Source organism: Phycodurus eques, chromosome 12, assembly GCF_024500275.1.
Source record: "Phycodurus eques isolate BA_2022a chromosome 12, UOR_Pequ_1.1, whole genome shotgun sequence".
Classification (NCBI taxonomy): Eukaryota; Metazoa; Chordata; class Actinopteri; order Syngnathiformes; family Syngnathidae; genus Phycodurus; species Phycodurus eques.
In genome coordinates, this window is record NC_084536.1 from 16107441 (window position 1) to 16133746 (window position 26306).

The 26306-nt window shown below is 39.0% G+C and overlaps 1 protein-coding gene across 3 annotated transcripts in view; it reads left to right on the forward strand.

The window, feature by feature from the left end:
• The window catches only part of ubr3 (ubiquitin protein ligase E3 component n-recognin 3), a 37249-nt gene that overhangs the window by 7014 nt on the left and 3929 nt on the right, over window positions 1-26306 (forward strand). The window contains exons 13-37 of one of the 3 annotated variants that reach the window (XM_061691527.1): window positions 736-825; window positions 934-1062; window positions 1160-1212; window positions 1298-1431; window positions 2696-2781; window positions 2870-3011; window positions 3676-3772; window positions 5105-5246; window positions 5548-5652; window positions 6373-6543; window positions 6706-6741; window positions 8883-9328; window positions 10074-10162; window positions 12415-12564; window positions 13935-14068; window positions 14288-14398; window positions 14570-14770; window positions 14851-14987; window positions 16904-16989; window positions 19111-19216; window positions 20275-20375; window positions 21325-21449; window positions 23591-23695; window positions 23888-24013; window positions 25287-25466. In XM_061691527.1, the coding sequence (XP_061547511.1) occupies window positions 736-825; window positions 934-1062; window positions 1160-1212; window positions 1298-1431; window positions 2696-2781; window positions 2870-3011; window positions 3676-3772; window positions 5105-5246; window positions 5548-5652; window positions 6373-6543; window positions 6706-6741; window positions 8883-9328; window positions 10074-10162; window positions 12415-12564; window positions 13935-14068; window positions 14288-14398; window positions 14570-14770; window positions 14851-14987; window positions 16904-16989; window positions 19111-19216; window positions 20275-20375; window positions 21325-21449; window positions 23591-23695; window positions 23888-24013; window positions 25287-25466 (3282 nt within the window). The remainder of the gene's footprint in view (window positions 1-735; window positions 826-933; window positions 1063-1159; window positions 1213-1297; window positions 1432-2695; window positions 2782-2869; window positions 3012-3675; window positions 3773-5104; window positions 5247-5547; window positions 5653-6372; window positions 6544-6705; window positions 6742-8882; window positions 9329-10073; window positions 10163-12414; window positions 12565-13934; window positions 14069-14287; window positions 14399-14569; window positions 14771-14850; window positions 14988-16903; window positions 16990-19110; window positions 19217-20274; window positions 20376-21324; window positions 21450-23590; window positions 23696-23887; window positions 24014-25286; window positions 25467-26306) is intronic. The other 2 variants (XM_061691528.1, XM_061691529.1) reach the window with 2 other exon arrangements.

The following is a 26306-nucleotide window of genomic DNA, read 5'->3' on the forward strand; positions in this document are numbered from 1 at the left end:
CTTAATTCATTAATACTGTAGAAAGAGGCGAAGAAAGAAAAGCAAAGATACTGTAGTATGCTTTTAACACCTGCATTTGAGGTGTCTTGTTTTGTTGGCGGTCATTAAATGCACCATCAAGCACATTAAAAAGAGAAACTGAAAATATGTTTCTGCTTCTCTCCTTATACAGGTACTTATAGCAAGCGTAGTCTACTTTGCTGTTAACATTTGCGGATATCCCCTAACATTTATTATTGTGTGTACCGTAATGTATAATGTACAATACTCTCTTGAGTACAATGCACAACCCCAAAATCAACCCCCAAAATGAGGGAAACCCTTCTACCTATGTATAATGCACATCATTGAGTTTCTGCTACCCATATGGTCAAAACATGAAGTAGTATCTGTATTTTAATAGGTTTAAAAAAAAAAAAAAAAAAAAACTTTTTAAAATTTAGTTTTAACCTGCGCAGTTATCACAGGGCACAGCTGATGTGGCACCCAGTGTGCAACATACCCAGTAAGCCTAATATATTACAAAAAAAAAAAATCTGAATTACGCCAGTGCGTGCACACCCAGTACAATTTTTCTTTGAAAAACCTAATAAAAAAAAATGGTCCTAGCGATGCCACTGGCGCCAATTATTATTTGCAGATTTTTGCTACTCGCGGCAGGGATTGGTCCATATCCATTGCGAAAAGCGGGGGTTCACCCTATAATAATTTTTTTCCCCCCTGAACCTTTTCCAGGCTGTGAAGTGCCAAGGCCTGGACCTGGACAGCCTACTGCCTGACCAAGAGATGCTAATGAAGATCATGGTGCATCCACTGCAAATTCAGGTATATCATGCTTGGTTTCTTCTGAAAGCTTCTGCTCTTTGGGCTTGTTTAAGGAGCTGATGACCTCAGATGATTTGTAATTCTATTAATTCAAACGTTTGCTTGTAGGCATGTCTGTCAGAGATCCACAGCAACATGTGGGTTAGAAATGGGTTACAGATAAAAGGACAAGCAATGACCTATGTACAGTCACACTTCTGCAACTCCATGATAGACCCTGACATCTTTTTACTCCAGGTTAGGATTAATCAAGAGATGTGTTGCTCATATATGCTTGTTGTTATACGTAGAATCTCTTCTACTTTTTTCTTTCTTTTTTTTTTTTTTTTTGCAGGTTTGCGCATCAAGACTTGATCCCGACTATTTTATCTCTAGTGTTTTTGAGAGGTAATGTCCAATTTAGTAACTTGTTTGTTGTATTGCATACTGCGTTTTGAATAGTAAATGAAATAAATTGTCTTCCCTTCCGTAGGTTCAAAGTGGTTGATCTTTTAACCATGGCGTCTCAACATCAGAATGCTGTGTTAGACTCTGAACAAGAAAGACCAATGCTAGAAGGTGCTCTGACCTTCTTAGTCATACTGACAAGCCTTCGCATTCATTTAGGTAAGTGGTACATCACAGAAAGTCATAGTGCTGACATTGCCACTCTCATGGTGAAAAATGACCTTGTGATGGCTGCTGATAAAGGGAAGTGCTGTGTTCTGTTGTCCAGATGTTCGTTGCTTTACTTGAGGCAGGCATGGGTTAGGGTTAGTAAGTACAGTGTCAAACTCCCCGAGAGGAGATTCTATGTTTCCATACATTTTGACATCTCACCAGGAAAATGTAGGGTTATCCATACCACTGATTTTTCATAAAAAAACATTCCACTTATTACACACAGTGGTTACTGCATGTTAAATACACTTATTCGTATCCTGAGTTCATTATGACTTTGAATGCCATGCCAAAATCTGGCAGCTACAAAATATAATAAACATTTTAATTAAGGATGGGCATAATAATCAATATATTAAAGAATTGATCATGAAGAATTTTGATTGTTGTAATGATTATTTGTAGTTGGGCCTTATAGCATTTTAGGCAAAATGGAGTATACTACTTGGCTGGAACCAGCAAAGGTGTTCTTAATTCTGTCTTGATGAGCTTAAGCAAGGGTGTCAAACTCATTTTTGTCACTGGTCTCAATGTAGTTATGGTTAAGCCCAGTGGGGTGTTGTAAATGAAAAATTGCCTCATTTACATATACACAAATTGATTTATTAATTACATTTGAAATCAAAGGAAAATAGTTTAACAATTGTTCAATTTATTTCATAAGGGGGTTGCTAATATCTCAACCTTATTAAAAGTAAAGAGAATTTGCAATTTTGGTTCCGGTTTTAGCTAGAAACATGAAGTAGATGTACATGATATTCTTTGGCGGGCCACTTAAAATGATGTGGTGGGCAGGATTTGGTCCCAGTGCCTAGAATTTGACACCCATGCCTTACGGTGAACAACATCCATTATCTGAAGTTGAGCTACATGCATGAAGATATCCATAATGGCATAATCTACTCAATATGAGCTCAATATGAATAGCATAGAAACATTAGATCTATATGTTCAGAGAGCGAGAGAGTGAAAGTATCCCTTCACCTTCAGAAAATATAAAACAAAAAATCTCCACTGTTGTCAATGAAAATTCAGTCAACTATCAATAAAAAAAAAAAAAAAATTAATAAAGAGAAAGCAGAGATAATCGTAACATGGCCTCAAGAATTCTGCCGTGAACTTATCTCAGTCGTGTTATGTTTAAAAAAAAAAAAAAAAGCAATCCTTCAGTAAAAGCTGCACACGTTCTGCTCCTCACTCTCACCATCAGGGATGACAGATGATGAGATTCTTCGGGCTGAGATGGTCTCACAGTTGTGTATGAACGATCGCACGCACAGCTCGCTGTTAGACCTTGTATCCTTTCAATAAATTCAAGGGACACCACATGAAACTTATATCCTTTATTCTGTCACCAACTTGTTCCTTAAGAGTTCTCTTTTAGATTCCTGAGAATCCCAACCCAAAGAGTGGCATTGTACCGGGGAGCTGTAGTTTTGAGGAGATGCTCTCTGCTGTGGCAGATTTCAAAGCACCTGTGTTTGAGCCAGGTGGTTCCATGCAGCAGGGCATGTACACACCCAAAGGTAGGATGTACTGACCATTAGTAAAGTAAATTTAGGAAGTCATAGTGTTGTCAAATAATGAATTTATACAAACCTGGATTATGTATCGAAGGAAATTAACATTGCATTCATGATTTGGTATTAAGCCAGATGAAAAATTTCCTGACCACCTTGTTAGACTTTGCACTCTCTTTAACTCAATAGGTTGAAATACCACCAGTACTCATTGCAAATACAGTGACAACATTAATATAACGGCCACTTGGGCTTAATGAAAGAGCGATCCAATTTAAGCAACCTGCAAAACACAGTTATTAAAGTATTCAGTATTGGACAATGGTGCTGTTTTATACATGCATGCTTCCACGAAGAGCCTGAATGCACTGGACACAATTTATCACGGCTCTCTGTGTTTCATAATCTATTTTAAAGCACTTCACCATGTCCTTTATGCATGCTAGGATGGTCAGACGTTTTGACCCGCAGACATTTTTTACTTAAATGTTGGCAAACAGTGATACATACAGTAAATGACCATTCAGCCCCTAAGTTTTATTGTTCCTCTTCTGACCACTTGGGGGCAGGCTTAAACCACTTTCAGAAGCGGAAGTAGGTTTAAGGGAAATACAGTAATGTCACTTGGAAGCAGCTGTTACAAAGCAGATCTCATCCTTTTGTCTGACAGCGGAGGTGTGGGAGAATGAGTTTGACCCCATCATGGTTGTTCTCAGAACAGTCTATCGACGTGATGTACAGTCCGCAATGGACCGATATTCAGCATTGTAAGTTGTGACCTACATTTCCTCAAATAAATTGTATAACTTTTTTTGTTTAATATATATTTAGACTGACATTAGTGCACTATTTATTCATGTTAAGTCTTCCTTGGGAAAAACAAACATGTCATGCTCTATTCAGTGTTGCCTGATCACCTATCTCATCTGTTCATGAAGGGACATGATAAGAAAGGTCAGGTCTATTGGGCGCTAGAGTTGCTTCCAATTAAATAGCTGTCGAGAATAATCAATATTTCAGGCTAAATTGTAATAGAATTGGGGAAATCTCCCTCGTTTGTTTGTGGTCCTGAGACAAATGTGTCAGTTGCTGTGAAGAAGAATCCTTACGGTTCACCTTCCTCATGATATTGGAATGAATGGCAATACCATTACTACTTAATGGTAAGTCAAGTAGTGCAGTGTTTGCAATGGTAGCGGGCAAGATAACCTTTGTTTAACGGTTCTCCTTTGGGAGTACATGTAATTGAAAGTACAGATGGATCACTGATGGTTAATTGTTTTTGACACTGTCTTCACCTTTTTGAGGTTTTTAATGCGCCACATGGAACTGCTGGTTGGTTCAGTTGTATCGAGTCATATTAAAAGAGTGGGATACCCTGTGACTCTTCTGAGCAATGAAAATCAATTTTAACATTTACCCAGACATGATTTAATGCAACACAAATGTTGTTTTTCTGTGATTTCTTTACAGTTCTGCAAAATGTTGATGGGTCGTTAGCCTACAATGTACACACCCCTTGATCAACATTTCAAAATGAAGAACATAAATCAAATTATATCATATTACAACATTAATTAAAATATAATGGCTTTCAGTCTGAAACCCCATTCCAGTCTTATAGTTATTGCTGCTGCTTGTGCAAAGTTGAAATCTTCCAGCAAATATTTGCACACAGAGTTGTCAAGGGTGAAATTGTATTCTCATCTCTCAGATTGTTCTTTCTGAAGATTTGCTGACGTCTACTGGATTGTCAACATTGTAGTTTAAATTCAAAACTGGCTTGACACTTTTGATGACTCATACAAAGTTTCAGAACATGTATTGGTATGCATATAAGTACTTATAAATGGAATATAGGTATTTATAAATGGCGACTTAAATGATCACATTCACAAGATGGCACGTCTTGAAAATATAACAGGTTACAACAATATTTAACTACGATACACATTATCGATAAGTATTTGTCATGTTTCCCACCATATATTTTCAACCTTCTGATGCCTGAAAGTTTACATGTCATTATGGCCATATCAATAACTGTCCTTTTGTGCTGTGCTCTCCTTCTTTTCCTCTGGGGGATTTATGACACCCAGTTTAAAGCAGTCTGGCATTCACACTGGTAACCCATGGCCTCCATACAAGGAGAGGACTCCCCTGCACCCGTGCTATAAAGGTCTAATCAAACTATTGCACTGCAAGACCTTGCACATTGTGATATTCACTCTCCTTTACAAGGTGAGCAGTTTAACAATGAGTCTGTACAACGTAGCGTTGTACCTCTCATCTGTGTCGATCTTATTTTCTATTTATTTTTTAAAACATTATTAGTGCTTTAAATGTGGAGTGGCTATTGTCTGGTTCTCTTATGTTGTCACAAATCGAGAATGACAGTGCAGAAGATGTAACACAAAACAGCAAATAGCACGGTGCATACCCCAGGGTCGTCACAAAGCATGACGCACACTGAAAATGTTTTAGCACACCATATTGAAATAAGCTTAGGCTATACCTTCATTTTCATTTATTTTTGTTTTAGATATGGATGGATCATCAGAATATGTCTGAACATGTGCTGTGCATGGTGCTTTACCTAATTGAGCTGGGCTTGGACAACCAGGTTCAAGACAGCAAAGAAGATGAGGTAAGATATGAGGAGAGAGAGTAATAACAGTAGGGATTTTTAATGATACCTCATTAATTGATTGTCTGGAAAATTAAGGATGGCAAATGGCCAATCGTGTGCGTATGGGCCAACCCTTGCTGTGACCCTGAACAGGATAAAAAAAATGGCTGAATGAATGAAAAATTAATAGCAATAAAGCAATAATCGATTGACTTTTTATTGAATTTCCTATGAAACATAATACAAAGGAAAGTGTGTTCTTCCACTCTAAAGTTCTACTTCCAAGAATACTTTTGATTACAATTGCAACTCCTTGTAACTGATGTCTAACTCTCCTCTCATTCAAATTCACAAGCTAACTGTAACTAACTCTTAAGTTAGTGTCCAGCCTACTGATTCTTGTAGAAACAAATGACATACTGTCCAAACATGTTCAGCGCTCCACTGACTAAAAACAGTCTCCGCTCAGGTACAAACGTTTTTAGTTTGAAATGGTCTTAACGACAGCTCACTTCTGCCTGTTGAGGCGGCAAACAAGTAGGGCCTTAATTAATTGTGTACACAGCTAGTCGCTAGTGCTACCAATGTAGTGGAAGGCCTAAATTGCCTATTACACACTACTTCCTTGAGCCATCCATGATCAACAGATTTTATTGGCATTCAAGCATTGATATCATTCTGGTGCCAATAGCATGTCATGTCAATGTGATCCACACAGCACTTACTCCATGTTTTCAGGAGCCTTGCATTGAGGAGCACTGTCATGACAGTTGGTTCCCTGGCACCAACCTCATCTCAAATCTACACCATGTCATCAACTTTGTGAGAGTGAGAGTTCCTGAGACGGCACCCGAAGTGAAGCGTGAAGCTCCGCCCAGCACCAGCTCTGAAGCTTCATCCTATGGCCAGGTAAAAGGCTGAACTTGATGGAAGTACATTGACTGTCTCATATCCTTACCACAATTATCTTAAAAAAATAGAGCGGTGTCACCACAATCTACTTTAAAGGTAGGTTGGGCTCTCCGTATCATCATTAATGTTGTTATTCATTGTGCTATCCTGACCCCACAGAACTCACACAGGCGTCTTTCAGCCAATTGGAGAGAGGTAGCTGTTTGTACCCGTTTGCTGATTTTAAAAAGACTTTCTGGCGTTTGTTTGTCTTGCACATTTTAAAGTAGGTCTCCCTGGGTGAGCTGTGGTTTGTGTATGACGCCACGCTTCAGCAGTTCCCCTGCCTCTCAACTGCTGAAACTAATTATGTGTGTAATGCAGGTTTGGGTAAACGCTTTTTAACTGCATGTCAGTATGATTGATGTTGCCGTTTCTGGAGAATATGATGTATGTTTATTTAGCGGTGCGGCGCAGGTCTTTTTGTCAGGTCAGATCATGGCAATCCTTCAGATGGGGTGTGTTCTTCTGGATGAGTCCCTGGGTAATGGCTCTGTCTGTAGCACTATCAGCAAGGGTGATAAAGAAACTTGCAGGTTTCTTTTTTGTAATAGACATTTAATTTGACTTTTATGGGCATTGTACCTATTTGACTATGGTAATGAAGCATCCTTCCAATCCATCTAAGTCCACTGATTTATTATTGTTGTCAGGCTGAAAGATGGTGATTTAGCAATGCAACCAGGTGCCGGTGCAATAAGAAGTAGTGTTTACGCTCCTCGTATATTTGGTGATGTGCAGCTAATTATCTGTATGTGATATGGTTTAATTTTGTATCTTATGCTGTAGGTCCATACAGCTTTTTACCAAATACGAAGGATGTACCAATACAACCTTTTCAGTTCCAGTATGATACCGATATTGCAGCCTTGAGTATTGGCCAATACTAATAGTGATCCGATACCATGTCAGCATGGATCATAAATACTTTTACTTAAATCAAGTGATATTACTCAAACAGAGAACAATAATCAGCAACTGTAGCAAGGATCTCGTTTGATGTGTGCCCCGCGTATATATATGAACTAACCCCTTTATTGTTAACTAATGGGTTACGTAAAGTTTAGCTTTTGCCAAAAGCATATATTACAATTGCATAAAATAAATATAGATTAAATGAGAAAATCCTGAAACATAACCTCAGTAAAACCAATACAAATAACAAATACAGAAACCCCAATTCCAATGAAGTTGGTACATCTGTAAAACATAAAAAAACGGAATACAATGACTTGCAAATACTTTTTAACCTATGTTCAATTGAATACACTACAAAGACAAGGTATATAAAGTGATATTTTTTAAGTGAATATTTAAATATTAACTCATTTTGAATTTGATGCCTACCGCACATTCCAAAAAAGCTGGGACAGGTCCATGTTTACCACTGTTATATCACTTTCCCGAGCTGTTTGGGAACTGAGGACACTTAAGTGTTGAAGGTTTGTAGATGGAATTATTTCCCATGCTTACTTGATGTACAACGTATGTTGCACAACAGTCTGTGGTCTCCGTTGTCGCATTTTGCGCTTCATATTGCGCCACACATTTTCAGTGGGAGACCGGTCTGGACTGCTGGGAAGCCATTTTAGTACTAGCACTGTTTTACTACGAAGCCACACTGTTGTAATGCGTGGAGATTGTGGCTTGGCAATGTCTTGCTAAAAAAGGCAGGGACGTCGATGGAAAAAGATGTTGCTTGTATGGCAGCATATGTCGCTCCAAAACCTGTATGTACCTTTCAGCATTAATGGTGCCTTCAGAGATGCGCCAGTTTTCCATGGCATGCGCACTAACACAGTCCCATACAATCACAGGTGCTGGCTATTGAACTTTGAACCAATAACAATCCGGATGGTCCTTTCCCTTTACAATGAACTTCAATGATTCAATGATTGCTTCAATGCAAGCAACAGTCAATCTTACTGCTTGCTACTTTGTTAACACCTTAGCAACCTGTTGCGATCATGTGGGCTCTGTATGCCGTGGTCCTAAAGCTGCTGGTTAGAAGTGCTGGAGCGGTGCATGGTATGGACTGCTTGTATAAGAGTGCTTATATCGGAGATTTTAGATCCAGTCCGATATAAACCGATAGTCTTTTTTTTTTTTTTTTTTTTTTTTTTTTTTTTTTTTTTTTGCTGATATCGGGCAAATATCGGATCAGGACACCTACTAAATACCACAACATTAGGTATATGTGCACGACCTAATAAGATTTTTGCCAAAGTTAAAAAATGGAGTGTTGAATGTTTTACAATTTCAATTAATTAAAAAAGAAAATCATTCTCTCATCTCAGAACCTGCGTGAAGCCCAGGTGTTCAGCCTTGTTGCAGAGCGCAGAAGGAAGTTCCAGGAGATAATCAACCGCAGCAGTTCAGAGGCTAGTCTGGTTGTCAGGCCCAAGAGTTCGTCAACGCGCTGGGTGCCGCCAGGTACGCCCCCGCAGCTGGTGACGGAGATCCTGGAGATAAGAGAGAGCATGTTGTCCCTCCTCGTCAAGCTGCACCAGAAGCTGTCATCCAAGCAGAACTCCCTGTCGGAATCCTGGCTAGATAATATGGACACAAGCCGTCACGCTCACGGAGATGGCATTACAGCCATCGAACGTATCCTCACTAAGGCAGCCACGCGGAGCTGCCAAATCAAGCGTAGCATCCAGGACATTTGCGGAAAGGTGTATCCTCCTGTGCCACCAAAGAAGAACAGTCCAACAGACAAAAAAGCCATGGATAAAGAAGAGCGGTACCGTCACATACTTATTTTCATTAATGTGATTTGGTATTTATTGAACACTGCACATTATCTGGCTTTATTTTGATCCACCCAAAGGGGAGGACTACTTGAGACTATAATCAAGATCTTAAATTATCATTGCAGTACAGTTATGTACTGTGAAGGAAAAAAAAGACAGGGTGATTAATAAATGTAATAATAATCCAGTTTCTTCAAGCCATGCATACTTGATGCATTGGCACTGTGAAATATATGCATTATATTTGCCTATTTCAACACTGAAAACACATTATGCAAAATCCCCAAACCATTTTGTTTCAAGGGATTTTCTTCATTCAAAGTAAGAGTAAAAAATACAAAGTAAAATGTATATTGTACTTTGTATTTAACATGGTTTACAGTTTTTTTCCCCCACAACAACCACCAGGTAGCATTGCAATAATCCCAAAGGGAAATAAGAACCCCCTCATGCCCCAGTCTTGGCCATCAATGAAAGTGATTGAGGTGTCACTGTTTTTATAAATCTCCAAATTAAGGTCTTAGTCAACGTTTGAGTCTGCAGTGTGGAGCGCAATCCATCATATTGGTTTGATTATCAGTTTTCCAACTTTGAAATCAGTGTCCTCAAAGTGTCCCTTTAATGCTTGAGAAACATACTCTTTATGTGGTTTTGAAGTTACCGTAAATAGTTTAGTAATTTTGAGCATAGGAGCAGTAGATTAAATCATATTTCCTTCCATGCTCTTACTTTTAGGCGCCAGAGAGCTCGAGAGAGGCAACAGAAGCTGCTCGCTGAATTTGCCTCCAGACAGAAGAGTTTCATGGAAACAGCTATGGATGTTGGTAAGGAGAAGGCCAGTTAACCTATTTTCAGCACGTTGTAGCTGTGGAACGTAACACTTACACGTATAACCACCTCTGCCATCAACTGGATCTCTCGTTTACTGCAGTTCATATGCTAGCATGTAGAAAATGTACGCCTACTGTAATCATAATATATATATAAAAAAAAAAAAAAAAACAGACAACTTGACAAGGTCGCTAACAATTTTTTTGCAAAACCTCTTAACTAGTGAAATGCATGTTCCATTTCGAATGTGTTTTAAAAAAAAAAGCTTGTGCTGAGATTGTCATAAATAGTACTGAAGAATACAAGTAGTTTAGTGTGATTAAATAGTTTATTCATAGTTTTTATGTATTTGTTTAATAGATGTGTATCTGCATCTTGCTAAGACGGAAGCGACTTGCAGTTCTTTCTGCAGCAGCTTTAATGTCGGATTGTTACAGAACTGATTTATTTTTCTTTTTTTTTTTTTTTTTTAAATGAATGATGTGTACAAGACCTTTTAATAAAGTAGTCAACACATTATTACTTTAGAATGGCCACCTGGAGGCCTCTAGAGCTGTTTTAATGCAAGGTGTTGCGAGGTGAACTTGTAGTGACTGCTGGCCTGTTAGAACAGAAAAAGTTCTCTAGTGGGAGGCAGCTGGTGGAGAGTACAGGGGATCTTTGTGCTAATAGTGGGCTGGATTCATAGGGGCCCCTGTGACATAGTGTGGTTAGTGAATGAAGAGTGACTGCTCTGACCAGACAGGGACTACTGAGACCTCTGTGTGTACACTTCCTGCTGAGCTGTGACTTTTTAATTTTTTTATTTTCGAAGCCCACTGTGCTGCGTTTGCATTCATGCACCAGCATAACATTGAAATTGCACAGATGTAGTTAATACAAAGTCAAAGTGGGTGTCATTTTTGCATAAACCAAGTTTTATTATTATTTATCTTTAATTATTTAATCACAAAGCCCAAATTACAAATTGCATTATTTGTGACTGAACCATTAGTATTGCATGTACTTTAAAGTTTGGACTACAAGCTGCAAGTTTTTGTATTTTTTTAAATTTGTTTATTTTATTTATTTATTTGTTTATCTTGCCCCCCACAAGTCTCCTGCGACTTAAACAACAAGGAAGGTTATTTAGCCAATTTTTTTCCTGTTTGTGTTTACTCTTCATTAATTTTATTGAGGTTTTTAAATCAGATCTGCACACATTGAAACATTCTGATTAGTTTTCAGATCTGCTATGCTCAAGCGTACTCCAGAATGCCAAAAACGCGACATAATGCAACGTTCAATTTGAAGGCGATGGACCTGGCCATTGAAAAAGGCAATCAAATCGAGGCGCCAAGATTCTCCTCTTATTTTTGTTCGTTTTTATTTTGCTACGAGCAGTATTTTCGGTTCCGTGTTACTTAGTGCCTTTTCCACTTAATGTCTGGAGCGGCTTCAGAGGTTCCCCTATGTTGACCTTTTTTGGATTCCTATCATTCAGACAGATGATGCCAAGATTCAGTTGCTGTACAAGACACACCACACTACTGAACCGTATATGTTTAGTAATTCCGTTAACTACACAAGCACTCTGAACAAGCTCAGGATAGAGACATCCAATATATTGCACAAACACACTTGTACACTCGACGTACGCAGCCTTGATGCTGAAAACACAATGTGTGTTGCTGTTCCATTTCACCTTCAGTGTGTGTGCACAAGTAACCAGGCAGCCTGAGGCCAAATCTGCTACTGTGACCTTTTGTTAAGTGCCCATTCTCCCGAAGAGTCATAAATCACCACAAGGTGACATTTTAGCTCAATATTTACTGGTAAACACAGTTCTTAACATTTATACTCACTTAAATAATTGAATGTCCGGTTAGGTAAAATATGTGTATAATTAACTGAATAATTTTATAATTTGATTTGATTCGATGGGACATCCAGTCAGTGCAGAAAGGTAAATATAAGGTAAACATCACATGCATTGAGATCCAATACTAGAGCTGTATCATAAGATATGGCTTTATAGAGGTATATGTTTTTTTAATTGCCGTAAAACGTCTCATTAGATAGCTGCAAACAATTCATTATAGGTATAATTACGCAGAGAGTTTGTCAAACATCACTATTGATTGTATTTTCTTACTTTTTGCAATAACTCAAATCAGTCATTATGCATGTACCTCCTCTGTAGTGTCTATAGGGAAGGTTTTGTTTGCATACAGTAAAGTTCTTTGAATTATTTCCTCTGTGCCAGAATCACCAGAAACAGAGGCAGCAATGGACCTGGGAGCATCTGAGATGATGGAGTCAGAAGTGCTTTATGACTGTGTGATCTGTGGACAGAGTGGACCCTCAACGGAGGACAGACCTACTGGCCTAGTTGTTCTCCTCCAGGCCTCCTCAGGTATATTTTTTTCAAAACACAAGTTTAAAAACTGATTTTCATTGTTTAACCTCATTTAACGTTAAGTACAATATTAATTATATTAATTATTAGTCTAACTACTATAACATAACCTGACTCACTGTATGGAAAAATTAATACACGGTACTACTAGACTTTACACCGATCTGATTGGCTTGATCAGTATCAGCCGATAATTAGCATTTTATGCTCATTGGCTTTAATGTCATAATTCACCGATCTGATCAATGACGTCATTGATCGCCGCCGCAAAATATATTTTACTACGCGTCGCCGTCGGATACAGTGTATTTGCATCCAAAAGCTAGTTTATTTTTAGCCTTGCCTCATGTCTTTTGATGTCAATTACAATCACTGGGCTTTGCCAAATCAAACGCGACCGGATACACTCGTTGCCACGGCCACAACGACAACAATGGATCGCGCATTTATTGTGTTGGTCAAAAAAGAACAAACAACGTGTGGTGGTAGTGGTCACCGGTGCTCGGGAGAAGACGGTTGTTCAAGGATTGCTTGAGGTATGGTCACGTATGTTTAATACGATACGGCTCACAAGCAGCCAACAAAACGTTATGTAGCCTCGCAAGCTAGTGCTAGTAGGTAAACATGCCGGCGTTCTGTTGAATCATGCTCTAAAGTTCCGGTGTGTGTGAAGTAATTTAATTACAATAAAATAATTTAATTACAGTAAGTTAGCACCCACTATTTCTGTCATGTTGTAATGTTGGTTTGACCTGACTGATTACAATACATAACCTGTCTAGAGAATATTTTTGAAGATACTCAGTATACAGTACACAAGTATATACAGTAAAAGTCATTTAAATAGACACATTGCTCCATCTTGTGAGATCGGTGATCACTTACGTTTTTTTATCGGTGATCGGCCCCAAAAATCCTGATCATGTAAAGCCAAGCTAATACTGCTATTATTTACACGTTACAAAAATGTTGTCTCATGATATTGACGAATGAATTGAAACTTACAATTTACAATAAATATCATTAAATTACTGCACCAACACAACAAGCTATATATATATATATATATATATATATATACACACACACAGAGAGAGAGAGAGAGAGAGAGAGAGAGAGAGAGTTGCTTGAACATTATAAATGGGATGATGTTTAAAAAAAAAAAGGCCCAAAATTACCGTATGTACCGGGATTGGTTCATTTCTAAAGTTAATTCATGTTAAACGTGTCTAAAGCATTTATGTTGAAAAGTTAAAATATAAATAGTATGACCAATATATAAATGGTAACAGTAATGGTATACATTTTTTTAATTGTCTAGTTGTTTTTATTGTCTAATAAGTAGGCCCTTGGAAAATGTCTTTCAGTGCTTGGACATCGCTGCAAGAACACCGAGGCAAAAAATCTCCCGACCAGTGACGAAGAGCACATTTACTCTGCTGACACGTGTGCAGTGGCTCATGACGTCCGGCTTACCCTCTTACAGCGGTTCTTCAAGGATGTGGGTGACTCAGAAAAAACAGCATTAGCTCTACACAGGAGGAATGTGTTAAAAGCACTTTGAATGCTATTAGGCATTTTGATTTCTTTTAAGGAATCAGCAGCTGAATTTAGACGATGCATTAGTTTATTGGTTTATTTCTTGGAAATTAACAAAAAAAAAAAAAATTGTCCACAGGGTTGACATATTGATGCGATCTTTCTCCTGTCAATGCTGCAGAGCTCCTGTCTGCAGTCTGTGTCAATAGGTTGGGACGGGGGTGTCTACGTGCAGACCTGCGGACACACTTTGCATATAGATTGCCACAAGTCATACATGGAGTCTCTGAGGGTTAAGTGAAAATGCTTGACGATATGTCGAATTGTTGTTAAGCTGATTGACGGAAAGTGAATCAGTGATTGTCTATTTGTAATTGGCATCATTAACCAATTTGTAAATAGCATCATTTATCAAGTTATTGACCTTTGATTTGATTATTAACTGTTTTGTTTTCATTTTTAGAATGACCAGGTTCTCCAGGGATTCTCTGTTGACAAGGGTGAATTTACTTGCCCGCTATGTCGACAGTTTGCCAACAGTGTCCTTCCCTGTCGACCCGGACGCAGCTCAGAGGCCGGTGCATGGCAGGCTTCCACAAACAAGAAGACCAGTGTGCTAATAAAAGAAGTGGAAGCTCTTCAGGACAACTTAGGCATTTTCCCAGTAAGTAGTGACTGTGTGGGGTTGACATCAAGCAGTTAGTGTAGGCTGTGTATGAAAGAGGATTAATTTTACTTTCTCAGACGGAGTCCAACTTGAGTAAAGAGATGGAGTCGGTTATCAAAGACATTAAGAACACCACCCAGAAAAAGTACATGGATTATGGCAAAAACCCTGGCTCCTCTGATAATGATTTCCTCTTCATGTACTCCTTGGCAAGGTAAGAGTCTCTCTGGACTTATGTGACCTACACTGAATGGGCATGGGTATTGGGACAACTGGCCACTGCATCCACAGAAAATGAACACAGAAGAAAAGGACAAGTTGCTCCCTTAGCATATACAAAGTTTTCACACCCCTTTGCAAATTCCAGGGTTTTGTGACATTAAAAAAAAAAAAGAGACTGAGAAATTGTTTCAAAACTTTTTCCGCCACTAATGTGTCCCGTGAGATTCTGAGCCCAATCTTACAGAAGAATACACTCAATGACCACTTCATTAGGTACACTTTGACAACAAAACTTACCGCCTTTACAAAGATAACCTTGATCAGTTTTGAATAACAATCTCAGTGATAATTTGCTTTAACAATGTTTGTATTTGTTGTGTACAATGATACTGCGTCCATCAATCTAAGATGTTTTTAAAGTCTAAATTTTAAAAATTTAATTATAATTTACAGGTGTAACTAATGCCGTGGCTGATCAGTTGTTGTCTGCCCAACAAGCTGTTCAAGTTAGAGACATTGTCTTATTGTTGACCATTGTGTTTCTGGCTGGTCAGTGTTTTATTTCAAAATGTCTACGCTTCCTGGAGTGGAATCCCTGGACCTTTTTGTCACGTCATGCTGTGGTTCCCTCAGCCCTTCCCCCCCCATATACGACAATGTGTATGGGTGCCTGTTGGCTCTCTAAAGTTCAATGAACAGCGCAGATTGCCTGAGGACTGGAAAATTCCTCTGTCACAGGGGTGCTCTTATCAGCAAAAGCCATATGGAGCTTCATTGTGGCTGCATTATCTATCTGAAATTGCTTTTTTGCCCCCTCACTCTCAGGAAACTCAAGATTGGCCCCCACCCTGCTGGCCAATAGAAATACCTTGTGGCAGACATCCACAGATCACTTTTATTTTTGTAGCACCTATCAGTGTTCAGCATCTATGTACTGTTAAAGGTTGAGTTTAGCGTTTCCCTGTATGGTTACAGATAGGGCTACACGATTATGATCAAAATGATAATCACGATTATTTTGATCAATATTGTAATCACGATTCACTGAATCAGAGTGACTGACTACTGACAATAAATGCTACCATACCATACTGAGGCTTCTCCAACAGGATGTGCTCTGCGCTCGCTTGTTATTTAGGGAGTTTAATGAAACCTAAACCATGCGTTTGCCCCCCTGTTGATTGGCTGGCTACTGGTTGCAGAAGTGCTTCATGTGCAGCAGAGCCCACATTTTAAATGTAAAAATCGCTGACGATCGGGCTAAATTAATTGTGGCAGCCAAAATCTTGATCACGATTAGAATTTGATTAATTGTGCAGCCCTAGTTGTTGGTGGAGTTCGAATTCAAGACCGTCCATCAGAATTAATACTGCTGGGGTGAATTACTTTTGCACAGATCTACAATGACTGTGCATGTATTAGTCAAAAACTGGGGAGGAAAGTCTGGGTGTCCCTCCTAAAGCTACTGCCCCCGCGACATGACATCGGATGAGCGGTAGAAAATGGATAGATGGATGGATGTATTAAATAACATGACTTGGCAGCATTTTCCATGCCAAAAATGCATTGCAAATAAAAAGCCATTTACCTTTTAAATACAATGAATTACAAAGTGGAAAATGTGAAGTAATGCCAATGCCCAAAGTTACTACTACCTGTTGAATTTATTACGTAATGGTATAGGTTTGGTCAAATTCTCAAACCCTGTTCAAGTCTGTGTTCTCTTGCTATGTTTCTGTAATTTGTGTTTGTGATGAAAGGCTACCCTATACTGGAGCATGGGTGCATAGTTGTCTGCTTATCCATGATGATGTAATTTATACAACCTGCTTCTTGGAAGGGCGTCTGTGTGTGTGAGAGAGAATTAAATAAATAATCATTGTATATCACCTCACTGTGCCGATGCAGAACCAACTTGGAATTAGAACTTGTGCACCGAGGAGGCAACCTGTGTTGCGGGGGTGCAAGTGCCACTGCAAAGCGCTCATGTCTCAGTAAGTGTTTACTTACACACTCTTACAATACTAACCCTGTTGGACAAGAGTTACATGTATGACAAAATTTTACATGTGAAGCCCTCATTTAAATACAAAAATAAGATGGAAATTGTATCTATTTGTAATTTTGACATGTGACTTGTTTAATAGACTGAGACTGTTGAGTGTGTTTGTGGTTGGGGGTATATTTTACTGTTTGATTAAATCAGAGGATGACAGTCAGACAAGACTATCTTCCTGGGTGCCTTAAACGGATATAAAAGAGAACCTCAGAGAATAATCCTTGGCGCAACCATTGTGTACATTGTTTTTGTCGTTGGTTATTGTTACTATTTGTGAGAGTAATAAATCATCTTTAAGCTGATGCACCACTTCTAGATTTTATTTCAATAACTTTAACTATCGAAATAATGCAAATAATAAAAATAATGTAACGTCAAAAAAAACAAAAACACCTATGTTGCGTCGAGATTGCACATGCTTATTTTCCACTAATGACAATCACATAACAAACAAACAAAAATCCATGACAATAACAGTGTTAAATATGGCTTTACGTTTCCCTACTGGGCTCTGTCCCCTAACAAATTCTCAGATTGTGAGATCCAAGTCATCCATCTGTGTCACTCCTGAGCCATAAAAAGACAAAAGGAAACAAAAGGTAGATGCTATCCTAGTTGACGGCCCAGGTGCCATGGTTGACAAGGGCATATAACGGAGAATGTAAAAGTGATCTTGACTGAATCCTCAAAAGCATGGCCATCACTACAAACCTACAATGACTTAAATATCAATCAGTTGTGAATGTACTTGCAGATAGATGGATGGTGCAGGTGATGCAGGCAGATGAAGGGTTGCTTCACACACTATTTTTGGTTTGCAAATTAACCTGTCAAAGTTGAGACTGCTGCAGACCAATGGCATGTCATCCCTGAGTGGCTGAAATGAGGTTCATAGTGGAGCTGTCTGAGCTACAGTAACCATGCTGCCGTGCCCATAGACAAATTTACTCAATTGGTATGCATTAGAGTTCAGTCTTCATGATGGAACTGATTTGCAGGTAAATGGCTGGTATGCTCCAACAGTGTACGTGAGCCCTGTATCCAATGTATAAAATTACATATCATTTTAACAGTTTGCAGAAATTTCTGAAAATTGCATATTTGATTTTGGGTTGCTCTGTCCTGTTGAATACTGCACCTCCAGTAACACCAAACAAGACAGTGAACCTCCAGTAACTCCTAATTGCATCAGCAGTGTCACGAGTGAAAGTGAACATGGCCGATGATGCAACATTATAAAAGAGTTTTGCTTACTTTTGACATTTTCCATTTTATGACTTAACCCTGTAAATGTTTGCCCTTTACAATCATCATGTTATAAACACCAAACGTGTGTGATCTTGTTTTATTTCTCTCTATTGAAATGAACTCATTTTAACAGCTCACTTGACATGATTCTATACTGTTGTATTCTTAATTTTTATAATATGGAGAATGATGAGTGTTTGATTTTATCCAACGTAAAGCAATGCTCCTATTTTGACTCTCGATTAAATTCTTGACATGAGATGAGGAAAAAAATAAACGTCATGTACTTCCTTTATCTGTCCCTAAATGCATCTGTTGGGGGCACTGTTGCTCCAAGTATCGGGGGTTTACAAAAGTCTGATTGCAGAGCACTTTCTGCATTCTAGTCGCATATGTTCCTGTGAAACACATTTAAAATATATAATGTACCATAAGTGGGTGGTTTTCTGTGTGTCGACCATAGGCATGGGTTAGGCACCTGCCGAATTTCTGAAAACTCTGAATAATGGAATTATTTTCAGACTGTGTTTGAATTGAATTTTGAATTTTTTTTTTTTTTTTTAATATATAAATTCTTGGTTCATTTTACTTGCTAAACACAATGGCAAATTAAGCTCTCCCTTTCGCCTATTGGAAATGTTTGTTTCCCTTAAGCTTACATTTGTGTCACAGGAAACAGTTCTCAAAAAATTTCAAGCTTCATAAATTCATCTGAGTTAGTTGGAGCTGAGCCAAACCACCAGCTGAACAGATGTCCATTTAGAAACATTTTGTAAAATAACGGTGTTTGTTTCCTTCTCTACCTCAGATCAGCTGTTTCATGTGTTGGCCATGCACATGCGTCTATACAGCATTGATTCAGCCTACAACCCCTGGATGAAGCTGACTCAACTTACACAAAGCAGAGAGCCAGAGTGAGCAATGTTCCTTTCTAAATAGCTCTGACAACATCACGTCAGGGGATAATCAAGCAATCAAAGAACCTTATTTAAAACACCAGCACTCCTGCCCCCAACAGATTTTCTGTTGCACAAAGAGGAGTAAAATACAAAAGATGGACCATGCACGGTTTCCATAGCTACCGATAATTGGTACATCTGGCAAATTACCGGGCACTCCACAGAGAGCAAAACGACCCAGTCTAATTCACTGTACCGAGAACTACTGTGCTGCGTGTTCGCCACCAGCGCAGCACTTCATACCTCAATTGTGCACCCAGCTCTGTAATGCACTGAGCTGAAATACACAAGGCACTATCTAGCTAATATTCTCTCTTCAGTCACAGGTGTGCTACTGTTCATAATCATATTTTCAAAAGATGTTGCTGCACTAAACCGTAAGGAGAGCTGCTCCTCCCGCTGGTGCTTTTACACTTTACACACTTTACACTGCTAAAAGTGCTCACAGGCGTGCTTGTATTCTCACAGGAGCCATTTGCTGTTTAAAAATACTTTGATGTTTCAGGAGCGAGCTGTCTTGACAACCTGAGGCAGTCAAGATGAACGAGTCTCACTAAATAGGACAGAGAGAGAAATGTTTTACATAGATGCATTTCACCCTTTTTTATTTGATCACTAGGAGAGGAATGAATTAAAACAAGAATGTGGTCTTAGCAGGGTTGAGAGCTCTATCCATAAAAGCTTTCAGTCAATGGACTATGCACTGTGGTGTTAACCGCTGAGTGCTTTGGTAATGGGGGGTATTATACATTAAGTGGAAGTCCCTCTCATTCAAAACTCCTGAGGCCACTTCGAGAGTGCAGAGTTTAATTGTCAACAGAAAGAAGACAGTTAATTGGAAATGGCACATAACAAAGCTAGAACTAGGGATGCATTAAGCAAACACTTTCATTTGATGACATGTTTTGGTCGAGAAAAAATATTGAAGCACAGACCTCAGCTCTCACAGCTTTTAAACTTATAAACATGACAATGCATGTGATCAATTAAAATATCTATAATTTGTTTTTCAGTAGTTTTGATGACGAAAGACCCGAAGTACCTATGCTGTTTAGAGATGTCCCATCCCTGTTGATTATCTTTGTGCTGACCATGCCACAGCCCCTGCGAAAAGGTACAGTTCCTGCATCATCACAATGCTGATCATGTCCAAGTGATTGGGAAGATGCGCTCATGCCAACATTAAAAAAAATGTTTTATTTATTATACTCTTTGTAATCCCTCAAGGGGTAATTCAATTTACACTGTGCTGTGTATTTCGTGTTGCATATCACACAAAGAACCAGATCACATACATGCAAGCAAGGTGAGATTCAGAGTGAAAGAGGTGCACATTGCTGCACCAAATCTGTGTGGGGGGTGGGCGTGGGTGGGTGGGTAGTAATGTGAGTTCTGGGAAACATCACCTTTGAATACAGCAGTGACTGAGAATGAGACTGATAATTTTTTCTCCAGTCACATTTTGTCCCCTGAAAAGCCACTTAATCCAAAAACCAGACACGGACGGGTAGAACCTTCATTCCTACGTGTCTGATTCTGCAACTCCTTGGCGTGTCCTTCTTCTCAAGCTTGTCGCAGTATCTCCTCTATCGACCACCTAAAGAGCTCGCTGACTAGCTGCAGTCATGTTTAATGACTCATTTCATTACCACCTCAATTTGATTGACTGCTTTCAAGGACAAGCAGGACTTTTCGTAGATAGAAATTGTAGATGCATTGGAATGTTACAATTATTCAAATCAGGGTTCATCTGTAAAATCACAGCTTGAGCATGCAGCATCCATCTAGTAATTGAAAAATAAACAAAGGAAAGTCTAATGATCAGCAGTTGATTGACTGGCAGACCAAATGAATGTGTTGCACATGGATTACACCTCAATGAGCTAATCAGCAACCAAAAAGCATAATAATGGGGTCAAAATCTCTTTGATCATTTTTATTATAAGTGTTATTTATATGTGTTACTTTTAGTTTATTTCAGGAACAAGTGGTTTAAACAGCTATTTTTTATGTGCGTTGTGTCTCCTTGTGTTTCTTTGACTCTGGCCACCACTCCCCTGTAGAACACTTTACCTGTGTAGTGAAGATGCTCTACAACCTTCAGTTCATCCAGGCTCTGGCTGCACTCTCCAGCAAGCTGAGGCCAGAAGAAAGGCAGGCCTGGAACTCATCTGGGGCAATAAAAAAGGTAGGGCCTTCATACACATGCTATCATAAAACAGTGATAATCCCTTTGTTTTTGTGCACTCTGTGCGGTCTCAGTAACCACGTTTCAATCTCTGTAAATCATTGTTTATCCCTTGGTATTGAGACGAATGATGCCCTTTCCCATTTCATTTACGTAGCTTCCACAGGCGACAGTATCGATCTTCATTATCTTGAATGGTGTGACTGCTGGAGAGTGTTGTATTAATTGGCTATTTGTCTTCACCCAATTAAATTTGAATTAGTGAGCCGCTGGCTTCAATGTCAAAAGACAAATCACTGAACCCCTCACCTATGGCAGGTTTTTTATATCTAATAATGGCCATTCAGAATCTTTCTACTACACAATCAAGAATATGATGCAGACATTAATGTGCCGCTTTTAGGATTCCAAAGCAATGTAATTGTTGATAATGTGGTTTTAAGAAGGCTCAGACTCTGGTGGTTGGTTTCTATAAATCTTTGGCAACGGACAGCAGATACGATAAGACTGCTGTTTTATATTCTTCTGCCTTCCGTGTGATGAATGCTTGCAGCGCTTCTTTTATACAACCCACCCACATAGCAAGGTGATTTTTATTTTGAGACATGCATTTAGTCCTGTTGTGGGGAGAGGTATTGTCTGTCTGTTGTGTATATATACTGTGTCTGATTACAGTATACATTATTCTTTCAAACACCTACTGACTTCATATATCCTTGACACTTTATCAGGTACACCTACAAATAATAATCTGTTTTTATTGACACCTTAACAAGTACTGCACTAAATTATACAGAGAGAAGTTTAAAAAAAAATATATATATTATTTGGGTACCTAATTTAGCTACATGTACTTGTATATTATACATGCAATGCAAAAATATTAATGCACAGTTAAAGTGATACTACACAACTGTTATATTAGACCTCATTAGATGTGCATGGTGTACTTAAAAAAATATTTTCTTAGTGGATGTGAGGATGCACTGTCCAGATCTGTCACAATATGATGACTCACCTCTTGGAGTCATTTAAGTAATAAATCGAGGACAGTGCCTGATCACAGCTACCACCAACATTATCATGTTTTAGTTCATGATATAGAACTAAATATATATATATATATATCGTTACTTGCAATTCAGTGTTTTCCTGTAGATTTTTCTCTTTATTTTCATTCAATCAATCAGTCGAGAGAGTGACGTCAAAGATGGGCTTTGTTTGTGTTAGCTCCTATTTGGTAGAGCAGATTAAGAGTATTGATCATTTCTTCCAAGCAGGAGAAATGTGTTGATAAAATCAGATTTGATGTCAGTGTAATTGGAAGAGTCAGTATTAATCATTAGGAGCACATCAAGCCAAACAATGGCGGATAACTTTTATAGTACTACTGTATATTATTTTAAACATCCCTTGACAACATTCATTTTCCCTTCTTCAGGATTTTTTCATAAATACTAAAAGATGAGATGTAGCCATAATGGCTTAAACTAGACAATAGAGTAAGCCAACAAACATTTGCTTTGAGCACCTTGAAAACACTCAAAGAGGTGTGTAAAATGTTTGTGTTCTTTAAATGCATCCAATTATCCATTAGAAGAGGTGTTTTGCCACTTCAGTGAGATAAAATGAAGAAACGTACAACAAGAATGAGATTTAACTTGTCACTTTAATACTCAAACAAAGTATTGTGATGCACTTTTTCAATTAAGTAGGTAATTAGTCAATCACAGGGCCTGTACCCCTTAATTGGCACAATTCTATGCTTCCAACTTTGAAGGAAAAGTTTGGAAAGTTTGTTTCTGTTCCACTATGACCATGTCCCAGTGCACAAAGCAAGGGCCATAAAGGCTTGCTCGGTTGAGTTGGGTGTAGAAGAACTTAATGAGCCCGGACCGCATCAAATCCATCGGACAGCTTTTGGCATGAGCTGGAAATGTGATTGTCAAATCATCAGTAACCTTTGACCTTACAAACGACTTCTTGTTGAATGTATCACAATTCCCACAGGCAGACTTTAAACTAAGCCTCCCAAAAAAAGAGTGGAAGGTGTTATACCTGGAACGAGGGGAACAACATCACATTTCTTATTTTCATTTCCCGTTATCCTTTTATGGATGTTTTTGTTTTCACTTTTATAGGAACGTGCAAATGCAGAGACGTCGTTTGAAGTACTGCTTGGTCACGTTATCAGTGAGTTGTCCAAGAGCAACAGTGTCTATGCAGTAAATATGGAAGATATAATGGTGAGTTACTAAACTCTTTCTTATGTAGCCTCCTTTTTTTCTTTTGCGCTTGTCAGTTTCCCCAAACTATAAATTAGAGCTTACACAAAGACAGTGCTTCAACTAATATCTCGCTAGATGATATTTATCATGCTATTATCACCAGCTGTTGGCTGGTTATTGATCAACTGTTGCTGTTCGTCCCCTCTCCAGCTGAGCTCTAGTGTGTGGTCCCCACAATCTGTTGAGTTCAGCCTCCAGCAGTACTGCCTGCCCTTCCTTCGACTCTCCTGCCTTCTGCAGCATCATCTCTATGGGGACAACCTCACTGGCTGCTTGGTGCGTAGTCCTCAGTGCCACGATTCTGTCTAAACTCAGATCTTGGGTTGGTTTTACCTAGCTATAATCTCTATGAGACTGTTGTGTTGTGTGTGTGAAAGGCGAGACAGACAGACAGACATGCAATATGCCAAACATGATGGTGTCTTATTAGTCCACTGAACAAGATATACAAGCCGAATCACCTGTTTGATTCACTTTAAAGAGAATAAGCTTAGAGGCTGTAAGAGGTGGCGTTTTAGCAGAATACTCATTAAAAATTTTAAATTATGAAGTTCTCATTAACTTGATGAGAAGAACAGTAGTTAGTTGATTACTAGCTTTCGGACCTATAAGTCCCCATTCACTATTTGTGTTGACAGTAACGAATGACTAGCGAATCAGAACCGAATCGTCACTTGAATCGTTACAGTGGCAGCTTTCATCAGAATAAACTAAGTAGTATGTTGTTCTTTGATTTGATGTGATCCGAATGTTACAAATTCTGATTCTGTGTTCCTTATTTGGGTTTCGTTCGCGAGTTGATTCAACTTACCACTGACTCGTTCGTACCACTGTTGCCTACTTAATAAAGTCTAGAATTTACAAGAGACAATTTACAAGCTACGCGCCGTTGCTTGGTCAGATTTTGCTTGTCGCAAGCCAAATATTAAGTTAGGAGCAAGCCTCAGCTACGCCACCGCTTGAGTGAAGTGGACTAAAAACAACAACAACAAAAAAACAAGTGCAAATTATAGTTAAGACCTTGCATGTGGGCAAGAAGAGCCACGGTCGCCGATGCACATTCAGCCGTCGATTGAACGGGACAGTCAAACACACACCTGTACAAAATGAGAACACTCACAAGGAGCTGCTTTAGGCCACATCTCATGCAACCCGATTCCAGCTCCTGATATTACTCATTAGGCCATGCCCCTTAAAGGCACAGATCCAACACAAATACTACAGTACGCACAGTACAGGTAATTACACATTATAAAAACATGTATTTATTTATGTTATGTTTTTACACAATATAGTGCTGTTTTCAAGATGCTATTTATTAAAAACACATTACAAAACAAAGTTGGTGGTTTTCTGCTAATTGCATTTTAATGAATTTTAATCGGGAAAATTAATTTAATATACAAGTAAATTGAGCATGAGCTTGGTCACAAAGCGGATTCAACTCTTAAGTCAAGGTATGCCACTGTACATAAGGGAAAGTTTCTTGGTGATGTAATTTTTTTTTTAATACTTGGTTGTGACTCTTAAATCCTGTTTACATTCTCAGGAGCAGGAAGAGTTCTCGTCCTTGGCAGTGTGTTTGGGGCTCGTACCTGCAACCTCCGTGGTTTCAAATCCCGTGAACAGTGCCTCGTGTCTGGAGTGGGCGCTCAGTGCCTTCGACTTGGTCACACAGTGGTGTGCTGAGGTCAAAGGGCTCTCTCAGGTGCAGGCAGAGCAATCGCTGGTAAGTGGGTGATTTCTCTCAGTGTGTACAGTAAGTGAATGGACATTCACTTACTCAACCAAGAATTAAAAAGAAAAAAAAACATAACTATCTACATGTAACAAAATTTAATTTCTCTTTAACAATCTCTGTACTGAAAAACAGTAAGACATTAAGCACACTCATGCAGAAGCAGCTGTTGGCCACAGCTCACGCCCAGACACTTACGCAGACGCTCAGACCCTCGTCACATGACACCCCACCAGGCCCTGCGTCTTAAAGGCACATGCATGTACATAGACACTACAATATGTACAGTATTTTCTCGACATATGCTTGCTATTTGTTTCAATAAATCTACACCAATTTAAACTTGTAACCAGTTTAAATTGGTTTAAAGCATGTTGGAGGGGTAAAACTGTAGACATGTTTTTTTATTTTTTATATGGTCTCTATCGCAGATTTTCATTAATTTGTGGGTGGGTCTGGAACATATCCCCACCGATAAACAGGTCTTCACTGTACTGTTGTTTATTTTATAACATAATAGTTTCTCTTTCGGCGGCACGGTGGCCGACTGGTTAGAGCGTCAGCCTCACAGTTCTGAGGACCCGGGTTCAATCCCCAGCCCCACCTGTGTGGAGTTTGCATGTTCTCCCCGTGCCTGCGTGGGTTTTCTCTGGGCACTCCGGTTTCCTCCCACATCCCAAAAACATGCATTAATTGGAGACTCTAAATTGCCCGTAGGTGTGCATGTGAGTGCGAATGGTTGTTTGTTCCTATGTAGCCTGCGATTGGCTGGCAACCAGTTCAGGGTGTACCCCGCCTCCTGCCCGATGACAGCTGGGATTGGCTCCAGTA